Below are 27,679 nucleotides of genomic sequence, written 5' to 3'. Positions count from 1 at the left end.
TAATGTCTGTCATGTTCACTGAATGTTGCTGAACCTGATCAAGAAGTCTACATGTAGCAGACTACTAGTCTTACAATTCAAATGGCTCAATAGTCATAACAATTGGTAATTCAAGTCATAAAGTAATTTCTAACAAATACACAGTGGAAATAATTGTATTTTATAACTTCTAAGGAAATTGCATGAATGCCCTTTATATCATCTTGTAAATTGTCACTAGTGCTGAAGTGGCACTTAACTGATTTTACTATGCTTATGAAATCCATTTAAAAATTAATTAGCTAATGCCAGACATTTTTATTGATCCATCTCATATTTGTATGGTTATATTCTTAAAAGCTTTATATGTGTATATATATTCTTTAAAAAAAAAAGAGAAGCCAATCATAGCCAACGTCTAATGCTACAACAACAGACACTTGACCTCAAAACTAAAGCACTTTTGTCATTTTGATTAACCAGTTATAGTTGTGCTTTACACTACACATTTAACACACAATCTTATCTATAAAACTAGAATTTATGCAAAACCAAATCATGTTATTGTCATACTGATGCAGTTATTAATACTGTGCATTAGCACAAGAGGGTGGGTGGGTTTTAATTACATAATTTGTTCAACGGCACCTTATTTTGCAAATGTTGTGAAATCTAGGAGATGTAATTGGGATTTCCACCATTAATAAGCACTTTCATATTTAGCGGTTGAGATTCCCCATTTCATCATGCATTCAGACCAAAATCCCCCATCTAAGTGTTTGTTGCCTTTCTAATTTCACGTGACCGCTATGACACAAAACATCTGTATTGTTAATCACCATATTCACCCATTAAAGCCCCAGGATTTATTACCGATTTATTATTTGATTTGACACCGCTTCATTCAAATATTGGGAGGTATATTCAATCTGGCACTTCAAATACATTCGTGTAGGGAAAATATAGTATAAAAGACTGAAGACTGTAAATGAAGACAAATACTAGGGAAAACCTTATAAAGAAATAAATGAATCAGGCCATCAACTGGGATGGCTACAGTCTGAATTTCAGAAATAATTTCACAAACAATATTTTTAATACCCTGTACAATTATTTTTATTATTTAGTTTATTTTGAAAGCCCAACAACTATACATGAACAAGTAGATATGCATTATTGAAAAGAACTCTAGAAAAAAAATCTAGAAATATCTACTTTAAACAAGAATCTGATATCTGCTACAATTTAGTTTTGTGCTGCATGTTATTCTAAATTTATAAAAATATTGAAATCCCCCAATACAGTTATAAATTGTCAAAACACACATTTTTAGTGTGGGAACAGGATTATAAAAGTATGTTGAATGAAACAGGAATTAAACTCCAGCAGAAAAATATATAGATAAAATAAAACAAAATATAAGTCAAGTGTACAGAGAAAAAAAACGGGACAAATTTTTGAAACATAAAAAACAAATTACAAAATTTTGAGATGCATCGTTTTTGTGCAGTAGATTTAGACAATGTAATATTGCAGCTGTTAAAAAGGTAAACAGTATGGAGAGTGGCATACAGCAGGAAGATCATAAAAACAACAATTGTGTTTTACACACACACACACACACAATGTATCTTCATCATCACCGTTTGTCGATCGGCTGCTGAATGATGGTCAGATGACTCCAGCAAACCAACTGATCTCACCCTCCTATCCATGTGGTCTTCATATTACAATATATTATTGTATTGGTTCTTTTGCTTTATTAATAACTTGGAAATGTATAAAATGTACTGGCCACGAAGTAACAAAGTTACAGAAACTCCCTGCCACTGGAATGTGCGATATAAAATTGTTTTGGTTATACTTTTTCAAACAACTCCTGTTCTATACTCCTTTTATTAACAGTTATGCATCTAAAAACTGCTTTTATGTGCAATGTACTATTCCAGCTAAAGTGATTTTTCAAGTATTCTTCAGGAAGCAAGAAGAATGAAAAAAAAGTGTTTAGCTCCATCTACTGTTCAGAAGAAGATATGCTGAGCACACTGTTTAAGGTATTTGTAAACCAGTAACACTGGTTTATTGTAAATTGTTTTCGTAAGCACCGCCATTATTTTCCCAAAAATAATAGTATTAAATAATTAAGTACGTTACAATGCCATTTGAAGAACTATTATATATTCATATTTTCTAATAATGCAAATGAGGCAAACCTATTCATTACACTAGTTATGTAAGTGAATTTCCAGTGACATTTTGAACAGATGAGCAAAGTCACTAACTAGCCAAAAAGGCAACCTTAAAAAAGACTAAACTAAACAAAAAAATAACATTCCTAACCTATAAATATAAATTAATAAATATGACAACTGCTGTGCTGGTGACATCAAGCAATTAGTTGCAACTAAACCTGGTGGCTTCAGAATGAACAACTTACAGTATTCGCCTATGGCAAGCGTCAAAGTAATTAGTGCTGTTGAAGATGGCAAACATGTCCCTCCTCACAAAATTGAGAAACTTTTTGAAAGGACAAAGGCCTGGGCCGGAATGCCTGCTGTGAGTCTGGCAGAATGAGGTGAAGAAAGTCACGTCCTCTCCGTTGTACAGAATACGGACGTAGAGGTCGTTTTTGTCCTTCGCACCCTTCCACAGCTCAAACGTGATCCGGGCAGCAAATCTGGGGAACCTGGCTTCAGAGAGCCCCAGGGCACTGAGCAATGGTGCCACGGTGACATCGTGGGCAGAGAAGAGGGCAAACAGCTCATCCTTGCGCCCCTGTGCTATCCTCTGCATGCGGGCGATTGTCTGGTTCAGGAAAGGGTGGGTGGCCAGCAGGGAGTACTTGTAATACAGTTTCTTCTCGTGTCTGTCCTTCTTGTCCTCCAGCTGCTGGGCCTTGATGACAGAGAAGTGTTTCAGGCTGATGCAGCCGTTCTGGGTGCAGGGGAAAGTGATGTTGTGACAGAAGTGGCACAGGAGAGAGTCGATGGGATTGGCCGCTCTCAGCTGCCGCGTCGGCACCCCCACTATCTTGGCCATTTCCATGTAGGTCTGCTCCAGCAAGGTGTTCTTCACGCGCAGGTTGTACTGCCTCCGCTGCTCCTCCTCCAGGTAGTGGTTCCTCATGGGGCAGTCGCAGCTGCCAGAGCAGAAGATGGTGCTCCACTGGTGCCGGACGTTGACCTTCTGCCAGTCGAACTCGGGCAGCAGTCCGTAGAGCAGGGCCAGGCCACTCTGAAGGGTCCGGCTCTTACGGGTCGATTCTATGTACAAGTGCTTGCTGCCCCAATTGTTAGGCAGCAGCTTGTGTTTCTTTATGTAGGTGTCATGCAGTAACTGGCCGTTGTGTAGATGCTGTACAATACCTGCAAACACAAATGCACATATATATATATATTTTCCCCACTGAGGACAGACATGTTTTAATACAGTAATTACATAATAGTATCACACATTTCCCCTCCTCTGCTATTTTTTTTTTTTGCCATGGGTCAACAGTGAGAAGCAAACAAGAAAAACATGTAAGGAAACAGACCAATTTCTACCAGTAAACAAGTGAAGGATCAAGAAAGATATAATCTTCAGGCAGCCGTATTGATTCCCTTTGCCTTTTGATGAGGTCCTCTCACTATGATCGATCCACCTTGTTCCTAAGGGCTGCAGCGTTCTCAGAAGCTAGTCTAGGTTTTAAGGATACACATAGAGCGTAATAATATTTCTACAAACGCCCCTGCAGCAAAGTGGCATATTTCACAGGAAACCATTTTCTGTTTGTTCCCTTAATAAGCCGGAGCAGCTGACAGTATATCACAATTTGTTATTGCTGTGTGAGTAATGAGCCACAAGCAGTACACAGCTATAAACCGGAGAAGGTACAGCTCGAACAATGTTTCTGCTAAATAGAAGTGTAGATTAAACCCATTTAGTGTTCATATTTATGGTACACCTAAGGAACATATTCCCCGAAGCATTACTCATCCCAGACACAGGACCAAACAGATCGTATCCTCAGTGTGAAATCTTCAGCATGGACTCAAAACCCCCAGATCTCTCAGAAGTATATCAGTGGGCAAGAATTTTAATTCTGCTGTTGTTAATCGAAGAAGAATATTTGGTTAAAGTGTGAATTAGTTGGAAAATTGAAAAATAATGAATCCTGTATCTCTACCAAACAAAATTGTGTTACCTTTTCCAAAGGATGGGTTTAATGAAAAGTGAAAATGGTGACTACAAAGCCTGGTAAAGCCTAATAAAGTAGAACACATAGTACACCATAGATCAAATAAAACTGTTTACTCTGAGTAGATCATTAATATATTCTCCATTGCCATCTACTGAGAGAAATTCCACACAGGAATACATTACTTTAGTTTTTAAGAGTGATACAGTTAGTCCTAGATTGGTCCATCTCTCCAATAAATCTGTTCCCTTTTATTTCAGACAAAGTAAAGAATGAAATATGTATCCCACACATTGTTTATCCATCCATATACGTTTGCATACTGTAGATATAAGAAAGCAGCTGCTACTCAACCCTATATTGTTTTGAGATCAGCTGCCACGTCTTTTGTAACGTGAAATCAATCTAATTGATTAAGAGACAAAAGTAACTGAATTGACCAGATCAAAGGCCAGTCTACCTCACAAAGGGTTCGTATGACATTAACAGAGCAATTCATCTGAAACAAAGTGGAAAGCAAAGGCTCAAACTGTTAATAAATATTTCCATCACTCAATCTCTATGCTTATCGTGTACCAAGAAAGTGGAGCTTATAGCAACTCTGTAAAGCTTTGTAGGATAATGAAGGATGACTTAAATACTGAAGAACTTTAATAAAGTTTCAATCTTGGTACAATTTCAAAATTCACATTCGGTTAGGTCATGAACAAATGTTTCTGTGCCAAACAGCTGCGTCCAGATACTTTGTTTTCCTAAAGAAATGCAAAGGCAAACAAAATGCAAATTAAGACTCATAATTTCATGCCTAGCAAAAAAATTAAGAATTGACATACAATAAAAAAATCTGAATGAATGCTACCCCAGGCCTGGGAGTAGTAATGTGGTGAAACGTGAGGAATTTTTCAGCACAGTGAAACCAAAATATGAGCGACTCTCTGCAGTCTTCGAAAGCTTTCCGTGATTACCTGTCTGTGTGAGTTCTCCCATCTCACACACCGTGTGGCTGGGCAGTCTGGGAATCGCGCTCATCGCACTGTCCCATTGGCCCCTCTCTGCTTTGGACATGTGACTAATGAAGGCGGCCAGCCGAGGGTGGGAGGGCTTCCTTCAGAGGAAAAGTACAAGGACCATCTCAGATCATTAAGGAAATACAAAGCATTTCATTTATCTGTCGAGGTATACATGGAGCAGTCATTAGTCAACTAACTGTCCCGGCATAATGATTCTTCCCGTTTCATGAAATACAGATACCTGCTTAATGAGATTTCAGCTGGTTTCAAGATTTAATTAAAGTTTTTTCTTGTATCACTTGCTTTCAAATGAATTCTGGAAATCACCAGGTTTAACATGATCCGTCTTTCCATTTTCTCAATATTCTTAACGGAATGCAGAGGGTTAAACCACTGAAACCCAGAATGTGCGATTGACTGGATGTATTAAACAGTTATCACTTATTAATCTTCATACATCCCATAGCTAATCCAAGCATATAACAATATTATGGAATGTCTTTTTAATTATGTATTAATTAGTTCAATCGACTGTGCTCTTGCTGACAGGTACTTAATGGGAGCGAAAGAAAAAGGTCTGAAAAGGAAAACTATACAAAATGATGAAATATCATAATATACTACATTTTAAAATGTAATTCCAGCAGTGTTTTGTGTGTTCAGCAATCAGCTGCTATTATCCCTTTGTTTAGGTTATCCTTGGGCACATTGCATATGTAATGCTACCCGAACACCACCAGGGGGCACTCAAGCACAACACTAGAAGAGCAAGCTGTTCACAATGCCAGCCTCAAACACTGAATTTGCGATGCACTTTGTATTAAACAAGATTTGCTGTATAAGAGGGAATTAAATCATTACGTTTAGACTGAACAAAAAACTGCCTGTGTAGAGATACCGCACACAGAGATTGTTTCCCTTTGGACATGTTCTTCTCCCCAACAGTCCTGTTCCCGCCAAGCAAAACTGATTTACAATCCGACACTTTGCTGGCATAGTAACGCACTTTGGCCATCTCAGTGCTGTGTGAATAATCAAGCATCTCTTATAAAATACTTACTCGGCCTCCACCGAGGTCTGAATATTAGCCTTAACTCTGACCCCTCTGCATTCCTAAAATTGTAATTATGATGTGGCACTGGGGGTGCAGAATGGCAGAACTGCACAGGAATTTAGAAGTGCCAGCCATAAGCGCGTTTAAAGATGTCTGGATTTTAAATTGGGCTCTCTCCAGTATGGCTTCACACATCTGGAATGCAGATTGTTTGCGTTTATAAAACAAAATCTGTGCAACGGTACCATCTGTTTTACTGTATTTATACAATCCAGTCCAATAATCATGGTAATAATATATATATTGTTGGTATAAAGCAAGCTATTTATTGATAGGAGTGTTTAGTCTACTATAAGGCTAATAATTGGATAGCCTCTTGTTTAATGGATTATATTAATACAAGTGGAGAGAATATTTTTCACTTTCATATGTGAAAGAAAAAAAAGAAACCTGCTGAAATTGGACTAAACCAATTTAGCACTTCCATGCTGCTGGTCATTCCTCTAGGTATTTTGAAAATGACCCCCCACCACCACCCCTTTACTATTTGCATATTTTCATCCAAAGAAATCAAACTGCCAGCTTGTGTCTGTCTGGCAAAGACTTGCAGACATTTTGTTCTTGTGGACAATTTCACACAAGCAATGCAGAGCTTTGTAAATAAAAGATTATGCTGTCTGCATTTTTCAGAGCATAATTAGAAGGTGTTTTTCTCCACTTCAGTATCCTGGGGATTATGGGTGCACAGACAGAAATCTTCAAATGGGAAACTAAAGGTTCAGTGTGTATGAAACCTAACAATTTAGCTGCAGTGTATGGTAATTAAGCAAGAACAAGTATGGTAAATATAGAGATGTTAGGTGCACTGAAATGGGAATGCCAGAGGGAGTGAAAAATAACAATTTGTATTTATTCAACATGAAATACATCATAAACATTTCAACAAAATGATTTCCATCTGTCAGCTCATACTTGTTCATTGATATTCTAATTTTTGCCTGTAAGCAGAGTTAGTATTAAGGACTAAAACCCTAACCCAGACCTGTAACCCCAAATAAAATTCATAAGCTTTAGCCCTAGCAACAGGATCTAAACATAATCTACACCTCATTGAGAAAACTCATTAGAAATTCAATCCGAACTAACAGAAGGTCTAAATGTACGGGAGATTCTAAGCCTAACTTTAGTTGGACCAAAATGAAACACTAATTTCATCAATTAATTTTAGTGAAAAAGTTTGATAAAGTACTCATAATTATGCTCTAGAAATCAACCTGAACCTAACCCTTCCAAACAACTGTCATTTGACCCTTTATGGTTTATAATACATTAAAAATGGTCAAGAATTGCCACGGACAGTAATTACAAAATAAAGGAAAAATTTAATCTAAACAAAGATTGTGTATTCCTCCTGGATGAACTCGGTTTAATATACAGTCTCCCGCCTGCTGCCCTTCACTGAATGCAAGGATAATACCGGGTGTTACACTAGCTTAGCCTTGCCCTTCAACACCCCCTCTCTCTGTGAATAGACTCTAACGTTTGCAAGGTTGATTTAAATGTCATAGGTGTTCACCAGATGGCAGATACAGCAATGGTGTGGAATGTAAAACCCTAATGCCATACCAGGTAAACTAAAATGTCAGTCCTGCAAAATATTTGAATAATGGCATGTGGAATGTGCAATCCCCATCAGATCATTTTACTGGATTCTGCTACAAATTACAATAAATGACAATGTACACTGAGGAAGGTTTTCACTTTAATGTCATGTGCTATGTAGCATGCTGGCATTGTGTGAGTACTTCTTAAAGAAGAAATAATTATAATAATCTAAAAAGAAATAATTTTATTTTATACTTGTGGTAAAAAGTACATAACTGTGGAGATGAATGTGTTAGATGAGTCATAGTGTATATTCCTCACTACTGAAATGCCGTCACACAATCCGCAAATACCACCAGCCATTATGTAGCTTAATCTCAGCAGAGCGTAGTGATGGATTAATCTGCTTGGGGCTGCCATTAATCAAATCATCAGGGAGATTTATTTACGTTCGGCGGTGGCATTTATTTATTTTATGTTTAAACCAGGCTATAAACCAGTGCAGTTGTGGTCAAATTGGGTGAGGTCCAGAATGGCTGTATGCTAACAGTAGGGTTTCTTTCACCTTTGACCTGAGGAGAACAAAACAGAGAAAACAGGGAAAATGCCACACTGTCTATGTACACGTTAGTCTAAAACGCAATGACAGTTAGCATATTCTAAATAGTATTTCACATATGACACATTGTGTATGCCTCAGTTTTAGTCATCCTAACAGAAACACATCACCTATGGTTTATTTTCCCTGGAGCAGGTCACCCAAATACACCATGAAGAGCAGCAGATCTATCAGTTTTACATTATATTACTCAGCTAGAATAATTAAGTACATCTATATCAGATACTTGAATAGACAAAATTAAGCTTTTTTCAAAGGGAATGAAGACTTCAAGGGAATAGCAAGGAAGGTTGACAAGAATAGCTTGATTCATTGATCATACTTTATATCAAAAAAAATAAAAATAAAATGCATTATTATTCAGAAAGCTTAATCTCACTACATTTAGGCATTTGTCCAACAAAACTCTGATACTCCTAAATGGAATGAAAACAATGAAAAAGTATAGGAGATCTGAGATAATGTTTCTTGTATAAAATCTTGCTTCATATTATAATTTTTACTGATGTAGATCCTTAATATAGAGAACACTTAATTCTACATGCTATGGTTGTTAAAAAGGGATCATAGAAACATAGCGTTTATGTATTAAAATAATACATTAGATTATACTGAAATTAATTTAGACTTTTACCATGCCAAATAATTACCTTAAATGAATATTTGAAAAACAATTCTCTACTCAAAATGCAATCACAATTTGCTGACAATCCACTGCCATTACAATTCATGAGAGAATATACCCTAGGCATTTAAATACATATCCAAAGATGAATAAAGCCTTGCATAAATAGGATACCAGGATTAATATTCTACATTGTTTCCTTGCGGCTTGAAAGGAGTTTTATGCCAGATACGAGAGAGATGTCAGTTGAAATCACTTCAGCCATTATTTCTCAGTTCTACGGTTTTATATGCACTGGTTTACACGCATGTAACAGTTAATGCGGGCTCAGACCTTTTCAGAGTATTTTCAGAATGAAGAAACATTCACCTGAGCCTCTTACTTGGTATCTGATTTTAATCAATTCAACATGGAAATATATACAATTTCTGGTGGATTTATGTAGTATATATTACGTTTACATGCCTACTCATTTTAATTTGGTACCGCTGAACACTTTAACAGAGCTTCTTCCAAAGCTGAAGGGATGGAAGGTGACAGAAATGCTGAACGCGGACTTTAAGACTACAACTCTTGACAGCAAGCAGTATGTTAATACGCTGGTGAACCCACTTTGAGATTTTCCATGAGCACTGCCTAATTTGCAACTAACTAGGAACTGCTCTTTGTGGAAAGGTTAGTGCGAATAACAAAATCTAAGCAAAAACAACAATAATGACGACAACAACAAAAAACTGTGGGTGATATGAACATCTTAATGACAATAATACAATAAAATGAATGGCTTGTAGCACACTTACTAGCTTTTGTTTGATCAGTTTCTAGTCTTTAGGTGTGACACGATAGGAAATAGGTTGCATTCGGCTATAATGGAAAATGTGCCTTTATTACTTCATAAACCTAATGGCATCTTCTGGTAATGGGTGAAATACTGCATTTATAACATCAAATTGACTCCATGCTATGTGGTATCTATACATGATAGTCAATATTAGTGGAATAGATATTTACTGTGCATACATATGGAATCATGCCCAGTTCACAGAATGGCATTTTACCAATGGAATGTCATCTCTGACAATTTACATACACAGTGATCAGATGTGTCAGAGAGGCCTTAAGGCTATCCCTCTCCACCAGCAGCTTGTTTTTAATAAATGTGGCGGTGCCACCAAAGTTTTAATACTTACAATCTCTGAAAATGCAGTTGGCATATACTCATAAGCTTGTGTATTTAATTACCTAAACAAGTGCTGAGGTTGGTGCGCAACTGAAAGAGTTATAATTGACCCAATTTCCCCCATAAGAAAATTCTATTGAAAAGAAGAAAAAATAAAGTGTAAGAATCCAACGGAAAGGTCACTGGTCCATTGAAATAAACACAGCAAGGTTACTGTACAGCAGGAGAGCAGATGTAACAAAGATGGTCAGTGCAACAAGCCAAACCTTCTTTTCCTTGAGAGGCAAATCTACTGCTAGTTCTGTGACTCAGATTGAAACAATAACGCTTTGTAACTAACAACTTAGATTCTAGATTCTTTAATGAGATCTGCATTAAATCCAAATGGACTGGAACACTGTAGATATAATACATTTGCCTGTAGCATATCAATTAAACTAATTAATACTGCTGACGTTTAACACATTCATTTTCATTGCTGTACAACAGTATACTTAAGAGGGGGAAACAGAAAAAAATAAAACCTTAATATAATTAAATAAAGCACAATGCTGAGGAACTCACCTGTTTGGTACCAAAGTACAGTCAATAGCTGGCCTTTTGGTTTTAGGAATGGAATAGAGTGGATATCGGTCACCATGGCGAATCATCACTTGCACTGACAGCAGTTTATAATCAGGGGGGCTGTGACCTGAGAGGAAGCAGTAACAATGTATTGGTAAAATTTTACAGAAAACAGCTAAACTTACTATAATCGCTTTCCCTCTCCTTTTTTTTTTTTTAACAAAGCATAAATATTCTGATGGCTTACAATTTACACAGTTTGTTTCCTAGCTAAACAGACGATATAAATTACCATAAAACCAACATTTTGACACGTTTTTCAATTTAATCAACCAGGGTTTATGTTATGTAACTGAAGCTCCATCTGATTTTGGACTGATAAGAGACAGATGAGAAACATACTGTCCAATTATTTAAGCTGGGTAAAAAGCAGATTTCATTTGAAAACATAATTATAGGCAATGGAGGGGTTTTAAATCAGACAAGCTAAAGCTGTTTAAGAGCTAAGCTTACTGTAATGAAAAGATTTCCGACAAAGTACAGAAAATGTCCCATTTGGGAAAAAACACAATCTTTGGCAATTCAGTTATGCTAAAGCAATATATATATATATATATATATATATATATATATATATATATATATATATATCAATATTAAAGTTAACATCTAGTTTTGTCATAAAACTAAAGCTTAAAGAAAAGTTATTGGGGGAAAAAAAAACTTCCTTCCAATCACCCTTCTTTAAAGTCAGTAATGTAATAATCCGATCAGTGTGGGATTACGGACTGATGTTTGCTTTATTACATGAGACGAGAGACAGAAAAAAAAGACCACAGCATACAGACATCTGGGAAGTGGGACAACATGTATCTTTGTGACTATCTCCTTAAAAAGACAGATTCCTGTAGCCATTTTATACCAATGGCACTCACAAAAATGGAACGGAATTCTTAAAATGTCATATTTTATGCTGTGAAATGTATTATTATATAGCAATGACAGATTCTGTTAGCACTCCTGTAAAATGGGGAAGTTGCTTTTCCTTGTCACCATCTATATAGTATATTTCAACTTTATTTAAGCGTTTAGTTTCCTTTCACTTTAACCATGTTTTCAAGGGCATACCATTGTCATAGTTTTAATCATATTACAGCATGTACTGAAACAAGAAAAGTACTGAAAGATTCAATAACGATCAGATTCATAAATGTATCAAATAAAAGTTAAAAACAAACTAAACTGAAACAATTTCACCATTCTCAAATCATTCATGCATGACAGAAAAGTGTACAAATGATATATTACACAAAGATATCCAATGTTTCAGTTGAATTGTCTTCATAGGAATTGTCAAACAGCTGGTTGAGAAAGGTCTTACCTTCCCAGCTGTGCTCCGTTCTGTTGGGAATGTTGCAGTATGCATAGGCTTCATAAATAGGGTCCAAGACTGGAGGCTCTGTGTAGGGGATGGGAACAGTAATCCTTCTGCTTTTGGCATGTTGCTGGACTTCTTTTAACGGTGTGGTTGGAATCAAGTGCACTATAAGACATTAAAAATCAAGCGGCGAAAGAAAACAAGAACTTTGAGCTTAAGATGACAGTAGAATAGCTTAACATATTCAAACCTCCATTAAATTCAAGATTAACACTAGTTAGTTAACACATTAGTTACACTACAGTGCCCAATATTCTAATTTTACAATCATGCCCACAGTAACTGCACAAGAGATAAAATCCCTTTGCTGTGAACAAATATATATCATTTAAATAAGAAAAAGGATTATATCATTTTAATCATGATATCTTCAGTGCATCATGACACATTTTTCTACTGTTCCTCATCTTTGATTTTAATTGTACACTCAGCAATCTTGGGGATTCAATTCGGTCTGAGAAATACAAGTTTCAAACCTCAGAAAATGGTGCATAATACGTATCTATCAGGTCTATTCATAGTTATTGATTGGGGTACTTCAGTCGTCTGGCAGACCAATCAAGAATACAAGCACTACAGTTAAATTAAATCAAATATACATTGCTTCATAACAGTAGTCAGCTGAATTCATTTCACTAGATAGAATTAAAACCACAAGGGGCCTTTTTAAATGATTTGTAGTGTTCTTTATTTTGACAGATACAAACATTTCAAAATCAATGCATTACATTTTTAGAGTAAAATCAAGGTACTTATTTTTTCCCCACCTAAATACAACCTATTACAGATAGAAGAGTAATTTCTATATGCTCTAAAAAAGTGACAATTTACAAATTAGAATCACAACAATTAAAGTGAAGATTTCAGAAAAAGAAAAACCTAAAACTGCATATAAATTACACTTACTAAAATCTACATACCGAGCCCTCTTGCTCTCTCTCATTATATATATATATATATATATATATATATAGCTTAATTAATGCATTTAAAATAATAACAAACATAATTTGCATGAACAGCACCACATCACCTAATTAGTCAATTCAACTTATTTTTCATTGCATGATTTTTCACTCAATTGTGCAGAATCCTGATATCATATCTTATATGCCTCTGGAGAAAATTACATGAAGCCTTTACAAAAGCACGGCAGACACTGAAGACAAATATTCTACAGTATTGTTTGTTACTGGATGGATAGTATGTCAGAAACTTAATGGGTGTGTTTGTGTCCGTGTGTGTGTGTGTGTGTGTGTGTATAAATTGTACAGATATTTATTTAAAACATACATATTTTAATTGGCAATAATGATTTTTCAATTGTCTTCAAAGGGTTGTAATTTTCCCCCTGGGCAAACCACTCAATTTCATAGTAAATAAATTGGATGGGCAATCTGACCACAGTTTGTTCAAAGGAAAAAGCCAGCCCTTCCCATTTCTGCAGAATCTTTCTAAAGTATCAGAGATGGGCCCAGAAAGTGTTAACTGAAGACTTCTGGAAAAAAAAGAAAAAATCTGTGGGAACAACTCTGAAGGAGTATCAATTCCATGGGAAGATGATCGACCCAAGTGCCCTGCTGTCAGTAGACCCAGTACCATACCTCATTGTAATGCTAAAACACAGGCACGTTCCAGAGGAGGGTTAGCATAGGTAAATATTACCGCTGTTTGCACTAGAAGGACAGGATGCCCCTCAAAGGCAAAGAACCTTGACAAAAACCTCCTTGGCAACCCATTCTAAAAGCTACTTGGGGTAATGTAAACAGTGTTCTTGTACTGAAGACAAGGGCTTCCAAAGCATTGGAAAGAAATGAGCAAGGAGGTCAGGGTGTTTCCTCTGTAAAGCATTTCAGCTTCAAGGGAAACTTCTAGTCACAAAAAGGAGTTGTGGGAGAGAGGAATGGGAATGCTACTTTAATAAGCCTGTGAGAACCACAAATTTGAGAAAATTCACAAGCATTAAATACAGAAAACAGTGAATGCTTCACTCCACAAAAGCTGAGCCTTGTACAATAATTACTGGTTCATACTTGTTCACAAAATTGTGACCATGCCTGAATCTAAACTGTGGTTTCAGAAGGGCTCAAAGGTTGTATGAGGTACAGCAAAAGAAGGAAGGTTTTTCCTCTGTCACAACCGATATTGACTGGAAAACAGGTAATTTCACCACTGTGTGCTAGGAGTCATATATATTGTAGGACATGTTCGTTCCAGTCCACATATTACACAAAAAGCTTCACGCAAACAAGCATTATGTTAAGTATATCCAAAGCAGGCAGATATCCAACATAAGTTAAGGTAAATAAATAAATCCATTAATTAATTTATATATAAATACAATTAGTGGAATATTTAAACAGGAGCATAGTTGGGCATCATCCAAATCAAACACATTGCATGCAAATCAAAATAAATAAGTAGCCAGGGAGACCTTGAAGAACAAAGTTCATAAAGAATTTATATACAATCATGAAGCTACACATGGTTTAAATTCAATTTCATAATCTATAAAATAGTTACTTGATGCACAAACTTACCTGTAAGTGCCAGAAGAGACAGCAAAGGTTTGAGCATGGTTACAGTACAATAACTACTGCCAAGTGCCACGACAATCCAGACTATTCAGTTTTAAGACACTCGGTAGGAAAAAACCCTGCATATATCCAGCCCATAATTCTCCACCAATCAAAACAACACTGTAGAGCTCAGACTAAGAGGCCTTTATATTCTAAACTGACATGATTAAAACGCAACCCGAGTCTTTCCTACGTAACCAGGTGCAAGAATTCCTTGCTGTCACACCAATATATTGACGTAGGTTAACCACTATTGTGATGTTAATGCCAGATAACATGCTACTTACATCACGATTAATACTGATAAGGATCAGAATTCATGCAAGTATTTCTAGGACACCACCTTCCCCCACAGAAAGTTAAGAATAGTGTACATGTACATGCAGTCAAAATATTTTGGGATGTACAACATCAAAATCTAAATCTAAAAATCCAATATAAAACAATACGTTTCCTTGAGATAAACACTTAATAATGGAGGTACTAGAATACAATTGTACAACAAAGGTCTCTATGATACTGTCAATGCATTGAACAAATCAAGCTACTTTTTTTTAAATCGAATGTGTTGATAATTGAATCCACCTACATAAAACATCCTTCAGATGTGGAATCTATGGTTTCAGACAAACATGACTTGAAATACATATTCAAACTCTTCAACACCAAAGGAGAAATCAACATTTTATGTAGGCTATTAGAGTATACTGAAAAAAAAAGTAAACTCCTAACTCAATTAAAATCATGCATAATTTTGCAATTAATATAGCAAAATAATTGGCTCTGCTTATTTGCATCATAATCAGCACTGTAAACAAACCATACAACTTGTTCAGCAGAAATTAAGCAGTTACCACCGAAAGCCATCTGCCTGAGCACAATCTTTGATGATGCGTGGAGAAAGATTACGGCACAATGAAAAATAAACGTTGCACGACTTACCAGCAGGAAAAATCAATTTCTATCAGAATGATTTTCTTATAAACACATCAACAGTACTGTTCCAATTCCAGAAGATTAAAGTGAGCATGCACAATGAACTAGTGCTTCCAAACCACTTTTCTGTCAAAATATGCAATTTAAATCGATTTAGTAGGGAGATTATATACAATGCTGTATACAAACATCATTCTAATTTCATTCTACGTTTGTGAATGATCTACCTTCCCATAGAACTATAATCATTAGATGGTAAGTTTATCTATTGACTAAAATTACCTGGAACATAACAAAAAATGTCAGTCCTGCATAAAACACAAATTCTGCCAAAGACTAGGTTAAATAGGCTTACCCTTGTTTTATGAAATAGGGAATCTCTGTTAAAATATACGGCAAATCAGATTAGCGTCTTACTTAAACCCTATTCCTTACAATGAATGAGGTATTCATTTCCATATACCAGACAGTATATTTCCCTGTCATTTCCTATTGCCAGGAAAGTCCCAATTGATGCTTTTTACACTACAAAAAAAGACTAAGGGCACTCAAGTACCACAAATGCAGTACTACACTAGATAACATTAAACCGGTTGCAAGGACTGGTTCCTCAGTTCTGCAAAATCTCATTATAAGTGAGACTTCCACAGCACAATCCAGTGGACTGTGAATCATGCTTCCCACACTCCTCTTCTGAGTCATGACTGCATCAATAACTGCTGTTTGAAAAGTCCTCTTCTAGGCACCGTAATTGCGATCTCTGGGATTTAGCTTTAAGGGGGCACAAATGGATTAAATCGAAGCCCGACAATTATCTTAGTTTACAGCGGAAAAATAATTATACATAAACATTTATAAAGAAACCTCATGCTGAGATTCAATTATTGTGTCAACAATTAGAAAAGCTTAAACAAAATACTATACATCTTACTTTCTAATGCTACCGGTGAAATTAAACCAGTACTTTGGGTCACAATATTGCAGGGCATATTCAGAAACTAGGCTGTGGTAATACTGTACGGTGTAACAAGCTTCACATAAAAGGTGGTTTGTCACTTTTTTTAATGCTCGCTCTTAAAATAGGGGAAATCAGTTTGTTGATTAGAAATAATAACAAAAATAGAGTTTCATAGTACACTAACAGAAATATTAATTTAAATGAATTTACTGCAGAAATAATGCAGCAAGCTGTATTGCATTGACCATGCATTAAACATTGATGTCAGTCCTATAAGCCTACTTTATCTGCATTCTTCCCAATGATTTTATACAGAGTGCACCTTATGAATAACTCATATTGTGACCTCTCACCGTCTCAGCTTTAATAGAATCTTTTTATTTATATTGCTCCCAAAAACATCTTTCCACCGATACAATTTTAATTTAAGGAAATAAACTGCAGAATATTTTGAAAATCTATGAACAAGATATTAGTTTGGCTTTGCAGTCATGTCAGAATGACGACTTCAATAAAATAGGTTGAGGAATTGAACATTATTGGAATTATTGATATCATACCACTTTCCATTCATTGGTAAATAACTATAGTATGTTTCCACGGATGAGACAGAAACTGTCGCAGAAGTTACTTGGAGTTTCGGAAGAAGGTCACGTCCAGCCTACGTTAAAAATGGTGAGGAAAAAATAAGTATAAGAAATCTGTCGGTTCAAACAGTTCTGTAACTTTCCATTAAGTAAGAGGGTGTTTTTGGGGGGTGCACAGGGTATGGAAAAGTGTCAGAGGCTGATGGTGTGTTTAAGTTGGTGTTCTACCCTTTTTTCTTGTACTAGCAGCCTGATTAGTTCCATGTATGTTATGTGTACACTGTGTGTGCTGAAATCATTTTTTTAATTAGCTTAAAATGTCTTTTCTAAATAACTTACAGATTGAAACAACTTACATAACTTATTACATAATTGACCTTTGTTTCTCACTGCTATCAGGAGCTTAACAATACGTGAAAAAAAAAGCACTTTCCAAAAATAAAACCAATTAATTAAAACTTGCTTCTGTTTCTGTCTTTCTTCTACAGTCCTTAAAATGTATAATTTACAACTAAAATATTCCACCTGGGAAGGTCCATTTTAAGTGTTTTGACTCTTTCTGGAAGCTGCGGTACGATCAGCCTGTCATTTGATCTCCAGGCCACTTTTGCAATCCTGAATTATAAATAAAATATTTAAATAAACAAACAAACTATACATGACAAATGTAAAGAGTGACTTAATATTACATGAGCAACACTATCATAAAATAATCTACCCCTCATGTGTATGAATGACATTTACCTCTAGACAACTGCAATCTAATGGGCCTGCAGCCTAATGAAATATAAACTTCTTACACCTAGCTACATCTCTGTATCTGGGGAGCACATACATACTGATTCATATAGTGTACCTACTAGTGAATGAGATGCATGTATAGTTCAGCAAAACAGAAGCCCATCTGTGTGGTGAACATCCTTATTCACAGCAATTATGTAGTAGTGTCAACAACTGCCAGTGTTAAAGAATAACTCTGATACAATGAGACGTGCCTGGGGACTGAGTAAACTATCAGCTATCAGATTATTGAATGTGGCAAGACCCTACATGGTGTCTAAATCTCATTATCACAAACGGAACATCTGAGATACCAAGCTTTTTCATTCTTCCTCTGTGTATAAAACACGTGTCAGGTACAATACTGGTGTTAGTTTTGAATTTAAGCTTTGAAATAAATTTCACTGATATCGATATGCAATTCCAGATTATTGAGTGTTGTGATTTGCAAAGGGTGTAGAAACATTTTGATATTATCAGATGGAAAATTCGATGGATGGATAAATGGAAATAAATCAAAGACAGAATTATGCAAAATAATGTTTCTGCAAAGCTCCACATTTTAGGAAGAAACCCAAGAGACAATGGAAACTAAGAGCCCTGTCCAGAACAGAGCTGTATATCTGTCTTAGGATATTATCTTCCTTGCTGCCTTTGTGAAATAAAGAATGGATTTCCCTCTGCATTTCCATCATCCACAACTGTGCTTTGATAATACAATGAAGATAATTACAGCAGTAAGTCCCCCAATTATTTTTAATCAATTTTTTGTATTGAATATCTCAGAAATTGGTCAACTTGCCTTTCTAGAATAATAAAGCAGAAACCCTGCTGCATTACATAATCCATCTTCATACAACAGTGTAAATTACAGAGATCAATGGAGAAAAGTCCCTTTTGATTGCTGAAGAGGTCAATAAATCTTTCTTGTTCTCTCTGTTGAGTTGCCTGTGAGTCTAGGGCAAAAAAAGAAATGTGACCCAGGAAGCCCAGCACTTGAGAAAGAGCTGCCACTATAGAGTTTCATGAGAACATCACAGGATGTGTTTTATGCCAGTTATCCCAATCATAAACAACATTCCTTAGTTATGATACAGATTAATCTATTTTTAAACACTTAATCGGCATGAACAACCCAAACAAAAGACTACAAAGGGAAGCGACTTAATTGTATGGTATGAACCATGGGGAGGGTTTCAATCAAAACATGTTCAAAGCAACACCAACAAAACAGTGTTTCCCCCAGAATATTACATAAGCACGGCAGTAGCAGTAGCGAATGAAAGGGGGGGGCTGAGCGAGAGTGCTTGTTTTAATATAGGCTAGGGTGGTTGATTTCTGGTTTTGTTTTTTCCCCCTCTAAGTTCATACATTTGTTTGGCAGAAACATTCTAATGCAAAAGAAACACACCACTGTTACTTATTAAATGCAAATTGCCCAATTTGTCCTCACTGAAAGTCTCATGGTTTCAGATGAATGATTAATTAAAATACCCATAGTATACTTTATCAAAAGTGCTACAGTTGTTTGTTTAGGAATGCATTTCACTTTGATATGCATTATATTAATTCGCAATGTTCAAAATAAATGCAGCAACATGACATATCTATATCCTTAGCATTTCTAACCCAACACCCTTAAATGACTAGGACATTGTAACATTTAAAGTCAAACAAATAAAATAAAAATAATGATTCACTCATTATGTTTCACATCAACTCCCACCTATTTGAAAAGAAAAAAAAAAAAACATTAGAAAATCATGTGTAACTCCACTGTATTGAAATTAGAATAAGACAAAGTAATCTAATTCAATCTAAGATTAGCAAAAGGTGATGACATTTCGGCACGTTAGCCTAATCCCACCTCTACCTGGCCCAAACCAATTTAACATCGCTCCTGTAGCAGCGCTTTTCAAACATGCCCACACCTCCTCAGACTGACAATGGTACCTTTTCTGAGTAGCGCCACATCTGCCTTCCAGACCTCCCAGATGTGATGCCACGCATTAGAATTAGGTTTACTGGAATGAAAACAGACCAATCTGCACAGACTATCAGTTTTGCCTGCAAGCATTAGCAGGAGTGTATAAGTGGCTGAGGACATTCCACTTGATTGTATTGTCATTACACTTTTATACTTACACAGTTTTGGTTTCTTAAGCTATTGAGGATTTAAAGTTAACTAAACAACCTTTAGGACTTGAAAACAAGAGTATACCTGTTATATAATGTATCCAGTTTAAAAACCCTGGTGCAGTGGTCTCCAAACAGGTAGCTTTTCAGTACCTAAGAACTAATTAATATTGACTTATTAAACCTCTTCTAATTATGAATAAAAGCCAGCAAATCATATAGTTTTCCAATACCAGAATGGGGAGACCATGCCTTGGAGCTTTCAACTTTATTTCCCTCACTTCTCTTTAGCTTGAGTTAATGTTTCTCTTCCTACTTTAATTTTCTCCCTGATTTAAGAACTCATTATCAGAACACTTGCATTCATTAATTATGGACAGGGGATTTAAAAATAAAAAATGACTTTACTGCGATTCTGGTCCTTATGGCATGCCTCATTTCAAAGTGAAAGTCCAAGGAAAAGGGAGGCCATAGATTCACCGTGTCTAACAAGGCAAGGAAAACGGGGTTTAAAAACCCATAAACGCCTGCATGATGAACACCAGTGATAAACCACTGCCAGCCAGCTTCTCTGAGAGGGAGCATCCACAGACTGCCCGTCTCCAGCTGTAGACAACTACATTTCACAAGACTGATGAAAAGCAAGAGCATGTAGTAAAAGACCTGTGATTTTCAGTGAAGCAGACCAACCAACCAAGGCTTTAGGATTCGTGTTGATAAACAATATTGCATGTTCGGAATTCCACCCACAAGAGACAAAATCTTATCTTGTCTTACGCAATTTCCTCAAAAGGGACAGAGGACACAAAAACTGCATCTCTACTGTTGTACAGGTGGCTGCAACTCACAAGAAACATGCCATCACTTGTTATAATTGCTAAGGAAGATCGCTACATATAAAAATAACTAAAGAAAATGAAAGCCACCACCCTGGATGACAGTACTTGATAAACAAACCATACCTTACAGTGAGGCTGCCAGTAAAATGATATGGTACAGAGAAGATAGACTACTCAAATACAGATTTCAAAGCCCACTAATAACTATCACTATTGTGTTGTTTTGGACAATGGTGTTATATGCCCTACCAGAGGCAACCCTCCTTGATCTCAAGCAAGATTTTTAGACTTATTTTCCCTCTAATACTTAGATGGGTAAAATATGCACTAGCTCCATCATCAACTTGTAAATCTAAAGCTGCTTATATCAAGCTAACAGAAAGGACAATGTAATTGTATAATCTATAGGACGTGTGTGTGTGTGTGATGGTTCACAAGAATAAAGCCTACATTCGCACATTTGTTTCCCCCCCGACTTGTTTCAATGTACAACAATAAAGGTTCCCAATAAATTAGATCTTATTTGTGGTCTTCATAACGTTAAGAATGTCGTGCTCATAATATCACAAGATAAATAATGAATGATCTCATCACACTGTATATTGCATCTCACCTTCAGCACACACATTCTATCCACCTCCTCCGCTACTGCACGATACATAAAGTGTGTCATTGTGTCACGGCCAGCAGAAGCGGTATACAATACTGTAGGAGGAAGATAACTCAAAGCAAAAGAGGAGTGTGAGTCATTTCAAAATGCATACCTCAATGATGCGAAGCTACAATTTCAGTTCAAAAAACAATATTACAGTGACCACAGACTTTTTCTGCCTTTGACTCGCCCTGTCTATTTTAACAATCTGTTAAAGGTCTCCTCAATTCATCTAGCTCTTCAAAATGAATAGCCTTCTCATAATTAAGGCATTAAGCTTGGTCATACACCCCATTTGATCAGTTATAACTATTTGTGGCCAATACTAAAAATAAATATGCATTTTAAAATAATCATGGTAACAGTAAAAAAAAAAAAAAAAAGTCATGCAAACCAGAAAAGAAAAACTATTGAAAGAGAGGACTCTCAAAACAACATCAAATAACTAAATTCTTAACTGGTCAAATCCCCCGCTTGGAGGGCAAGTTGAACCCTATAATCCGTAACAAACTGTGACCAGGATTTCCATTAAATTTTTCAGGCACTGCCAGGGTTTCAGTCATCCAGAGTTCCCTCAGCTTGCACAGTAAGAATAGCTTAGGAAGCCTTCTTAAGAAGGCACCTTGGTCATTAGCAGACTTCACTGTAACAATTTTACAATAAACTGATAACTGCTTTTATATTTTGGTTATTTTAATCATAACATGTAATGCAACACAATTCAACACAATTCCGTCAAAATAAAGAAACATGTACTCTGTTTCAATAAACATACATGGTTTATATAAACAGGCCTAGACAAAATGTTCCTTCTCAACTTGTGCCCTTCTCTCTTCAAGGGCACATGGACTTGTAAATATATAGAAAATAGCCAGTGATAGCCAGTGAAGTAAAAACAGAGCTTTTATCAGTACTGTTACTGCAATGCAACCAATAAAAACTACATTATCTCTTATCCACAGGAAAAACTAAAATCAATACAAATCACTGGAGCCTTGTACCTTGCAGACTGGTCTGATTAAGGAAAAGTAACTCCTGCCATGCATTTGTGAAGGATTTGTTTTCAATGCAATGTTTTAACATAAGAAACAACAGATAAGTCATCACTTTCAATAAAAACATGCCAGGCTTATATTTGAACAGAACTGAAGATTTAAATCTTCATTTGTTTCATGAAAAGTAAGCAAAAGGGAACCAACGAACTGCATCTGAGCAATACGTTGTGGAAATAAGGTTACCGAGACTAGTTTATTTAAATACGGATGTGGATACACACAAGTCATCACTGTGGAATACAGACATTTGTAATGGCACAGCTTCATATTAGACATTCACAAAAAGAGATTTACTCACAGAACTGGAGACTGAGACTGAGGACAGCCAACAGAGCTCCCACAACCAGCAGTAAAATAAACCGGTTCCGAGCCACCATTATTTTGTGCATTTGCGTCAGCCTTCCATGCTTTCAGCTGCCCTTCGCTCCACCTGCAAACACAAAGCACAGACAGAGTGTAGTTTGATGAGAAGCTTCACATACACATCTTTATCTTAGAACTACCAGAAGCAAAGCCTCCAATCTACGATGACCTGCGTAGAATAAAAATAATACACTGATGCCCGGAGTGGAGGGGGGGGGGAAAAAAGCATACAAACATCGGAGAGCTTTTGAAAATTACAAGGTTCCCATGCCAACGGATCTCCAACACATAATTTGTGGGTGTCATGCCAAGAATGTCCTGGAATGATGACCCAGTTTTAATGCATTTTGAAGCAGGAGATTTTAGACCAGCAAACTGCAAGCTTAAAAGGCAAATGCATCAGTTCAAATTCACAAACAAAGACAAGTAGTGATATTGTACCGCTCTGTCAAAGCTCTTGAGACCCGTGGAGACAGTGAAGCAGTGTAATGGGCACACATCTGCTCTTTTTCCACTTCCTACACCTGTTAGTAGCCCCACACAGAGTGCAATTGCTGGCACTAAACAAATGTCCCTAGATTATGAGCATTTTTTCCATGTCAACATTAAAGATATACCTTTCTTTTTTTTTTTAACTTATATTATAAAGCATAGTGCATCTTATTTTAAGTCTCAGATAATAAAGGCCTACCAGTGAATTTATTATGCTAAAGTGTAATGCATCATTCCCCAGTTTATTAATTCAGATTTAGTTTACCTCATACCTCAACAGTACCTTGAGATTGGCAGGTATGTAATCTGATACAGAATTAATTGGTGTGAAATGGACATTATCCTAATAATTCAACACAATGGTTAAACCTATGATGAGACATAATATTCATGCATAAATGCTTGCTTAAGCTATATTCTGAATCTAAAACCTAATTTCTGGACATTCGAACAGCAGGCCACAATGCAAATGTTTGAAGTGTAGTCCCATATTGTATATCTGAATGTAAGGCTATTTGTTTTAGATGTATTTTTAATCAGATTTAATTACATTTAAACCTCTCAAGAACACTTCAGTGCATTTAAATTACATTAGGCTAAATTCCTTTTGAACATGCAAATATCCCTCACAAAACCTTAGTTACCTTTGTTATTGTACAGAAATGCAAAGACCTCTTCAAAAATATATAATACACTTATAAAGAAGACATTGAAAATTACACTGCAAGGCGCCATACAAGTAACTAGATATTTCAGCTCAGTAATAAGCTCCACTTTAAATCAATATAATTCTCACAGCTGTAATGCGAAAGAGGATTAGGGAGAGCATCTTGTCAAAGCCAATTTCAATACAAAGTTGTAACGATGAAAAGCTTACATAATAATATCATAAACTTTCTTTCCTCTTAATGGTAATATCATAAAATACGTAATTTCCAGTGTATACTTCAACAACTTGAAGCATACCGTTATTTTTAGATTAAAACTTCAGCGCCACAGGATATGAAATATCCATTAACGTGATGTATAGGCCTGTTTGTTTTTGTTTTTCTCAATACTATTAAGACATCATATAGAATTGTAATTTAATCCCACCATAAGAACCATTCATTCTAATCTTACCAATGTTATGCTCTGTGACTTTATAACAGAATCTCACTTCTGAATCTACAGTAAAGTCACTGCTGCATACACTGAATAATCCATTAGGATCCATTAGGGTCAGACTCATCTCAGCTTGTTTTATGCTGACTGTATGATTTCTTGTCAACTCCCAGACTATCTAATTCTCTCTGCGTGACAATGTAACCAGTTGGCAGTTGCCAAGCTTTGCTCTGGATCCTATTGGAGCAGCACTGCCAACACAGCAGTCCCTGCAGTCCTCAGTCAACATCATTACGGAGACTCAAGCCACTGACCTCTCAACAACATGACTCAGTGAGTCACTGGAGATGAGGATCAGTTAGGTGCAAGTTCAACATTTTATTTCATTCATGGACTACTGTAGTGGGCTTGCAAAATACATCTGCAGAAATAATTAATCCATGGAAAAAATGTTTTCCTAACACTTAACTTGAAATGTAAAACAGTACACTGTATTTGCCCTCGTAAGTTGCTTCTATTCCTTTGAATAGTAAGTGGACGGTGTTAGAAAGATCAATAAAGACACTTATTACCAAACAGGTTTTCTTTTGATCGGGTTTGAACTAAGAGATTCATCCATAGAGTACTCTTGAGATTTCTGCAGAAATGAGAATACCTTTTTAGTCTGCTAACCTATAGCTCACTACAGTGTTTGCTCCGATTACTCATAGCCTGAGAAACAAAGAGCAAATCAGCTCAACAACCCCCCAGTGTTATCATACAACTGCATCGGTGTTCGCTGGTTGCTGCCCCAACTTGGATAAACATTAACCAATCCCGAGAAGCTCATCTAAACAAATCTGCCTCACGTTTCTTAGAATAAAATGTATTTACTGGCTTCTTTGTCATTATGACTTCAGTGCTACAGCAGGTTTAAAATATATTGTGCCATAGGTCACCTTACACTATGCGTTTTAAAAAACAATTGTCACCAAAAAGATTGTCACTCTCTATTGCCAAGAGTGCTGACCTACTATTTAATGTGTTTTGGCTATCATTCATTGATCTGAATAATTAATAACATTATATCCTGCAGTGAAACAGGAAGTACATGTGCATAATAGGAAGTGTACACATATATACATACATATAATATTTCCTACACTGCGGTAATTAGTGGTCTTATGCAACAAAGCATCCACAAGTTAGAGTCCGCAATTTAGAGTCTTTAACATTATAAAGCAGCATAAATAAATACATGAAAAAAAAAAACTATTTTACAGTGGGTGTATATATAGGTGAACCTCAACAAACAAGAAATGGTGTAAGTGGTGGCATAAAATGAGTAAATAAAAACTAAAGTAAAAAGAGAATAATAAAACTTAAGACCGCCATTAACATGATTCCTGTCTCTACCCCAAACATGTTGTGGCCATGAGAAAGACAGCAGTTCTTATTAAGCGGTTGTTTGTGCCATTCAATGCTATCAAATGGTGCCCAGCAAGACATTTCCTTACCCAAACACAGATGTGGCCAATCCTGAAATGACCTTCAACTGGCAAGGATTTTAGGGAAGGGCTCGCTCCTACACACCCAGTCTGTCAGCAATTTCGCCAGTGCAGCCAATGTTCATAATAATCTCAGGATAATTTGTGTTTTTGTTTGTTGCAGGGGTACCCAATACAATAAAGTTATTAGGGAAGTCCACACATACATTAAATTGTAAGCTGCAACCAGAAGCAAATATTGCATTGCTTTCTATACCTTATTCTGGGTTCACTAGTACATCCTATTCTGCAAAAAGTGTGTTCACATAATTGTATAATATTAACTCATCAAATCAAGTATGGCTTGCTTTAATGTAGTTCCACTAAATATGCATGATATCTCACAATTGCTGGAACAACATACTCAATGCAGGAAGGCAGTGTAACAACACTTTCTGCTGGTTATAATGTACTTGGATTTGAGTACATAAACGTAAGTAGAAAACACCTACCTATGCATAGGACACATAATGAATGTAGCTTGTCAAAGATAAATACTGTATTGACAGTCATTTCAGGATCTTCACACACCATTCAAGCAGATCTGCTTCCCTGGCAGCTGAAGTATAGGGTTGCACGAAGCATGAATACAATGTACTGAAACGCTTTTGTTGTGCAAACAGCCCAGAATAGGGAGTGTGTTGGGAATCAGCATTTAACCTCCAGCACCAACATTTATTTTCACTCTGACCAGCTGGCAACTTATTCCAATAAGGAAACTTAACGGGAGCTGAAAGCAAAATGGGAATAAGCATGTCGGTTGTTCCCATTTGCACAGTATCATATCTGCCACAATCAGAAAAGACCCTCAATGGCGAAAGCTGCTACATATCTAAGTGCAATAGTGAGTCAAGATGCTGGGAAACAGCAGGAAAAGACTGCATACGTGTGGGGTTACACGACTGTTTACGTCCCGCTAATGTGCGTTGTGTCTCTACACACCCGTTATTGCATGTTTTACTTGCAAGTGTCTGAATACTGAGCGTACAACAGATACGACAGTTCAAATGGCTCTTTCTGCTCCTGACGAATAGGTCCCGAACTGAAACTTTGTTCGTTTCCGCCCCGTGTCTCCCTATCTCTATATACATCATGAAATCAGCAACCACTGAAGCTGTTGTTTTGCCTCTTCGCACTAACAGTCCAACAGACCGACCGCGGGGGACGCGGCAGCGCTGAGATGACGTGCACACCGCACACACGTACAGGCATGTCCCCGTCTCCTCATCTGAGCCTCAGCACCTTTGGAGTGGAAACCCAGCTCCGGCCAGGACAGAGACCGGTACCTACCCGCCCGCCGGCCCCGCAGATCCACACAACGGAGACGTCCACACAGCCGCCGCTGTTGAAGGCTCTTGTGGAGAAGTGGCCGAGGCTGAAGTGTGTCAGATTATGTGTGTGTGTCGCCGCGCCGCCTG

At 36.6% G+C, this 27,679-nt stretch overlaps 1 protein-coding gene across 2 annotated transcripts; it reads right to left on the bottom strand.

The window, feature by feature from the left end:
• Positions 1-1,084: 1,084 nt before the first annotated feature.
• On the bottom strand, positions 1,085-27,679 carry pxylp1 (2-phosphoxylose phosphatase 1). Of its 2 annotated transcripts, XM_066709298.1 has the most exons (6): positions 27,552-27,679; positions 23,075-23,206; positions 12,198-12,359; positions 10,817-10,943; positions 5,125-5,264; positions 1,085-3,344 (listed from the first exon to the last, which is right to left on the bottom strand). In XM_066709298.1, the coding sequence occupies exons 2-6, from the start codon at positions 23,163-23,165 to the stop codon at positions 2,413-2,415; spliced, it is 1,452 nt and encodes a 483-aa protein (XP_066565395.1). In that variant the 5' UTR covers positions 23,166-23,206; positions 27,552-27,679; the 3' UTR covers positions 1,085-2,412. The 2 variants fall into 2 exon arrangements, with proteins under 2 accessions (XP_066565395.1, XP_066565396.1); XM_066709299.1 differs by lacking the exons at positions 23,075-23,206; positions 27,552-27,679 and adding an exon at positions 14,795-14,987.

This window comes from Amia ocellicauda, chromosome 7 (genome assembly GCF_036373705.1).
Source record: "Amia ocellicauda isolate fAmiCal2 chromosome 7, fAmiCal2.hap1, whole genome shotgun sequence".
NCBI lineage: Eukaryota > Metazoa > Chordata > Actinopteri > Amiiformes > Amiidae > Amia > Amia ocellicauda.
Note: the sequence above shows the minus strand (reverse complement) of the source record. Positions and strands in the feature narration are given on the sequence as shown.

Excerpts from the sequence above, each read along its gene's own strand:
- pxylp1 (XM_066709298.1), bottom strand. The coding sequence starts at position 23,165 with ATGCACAAAATAATGGTGGCTCGGAACCGGTTTATTTTACTGCTGGTT. Across the intron at positions 10,944-12,197 it reads AACGGAGCACAGCTGGGAAG|GTCACAGCCCCCCTGATTAT; the intron begins GTAAGACCTTTC and ends GCTTCCTCTCAG. Across the intron at positions 5,265-10,816 it reads TGTACTTTGGTACCAAACAG|GAAGCCCTCCCACCCTCGGC; the intron begins GTGAGTTCCTCA and ends TTTCCTCTGAAG.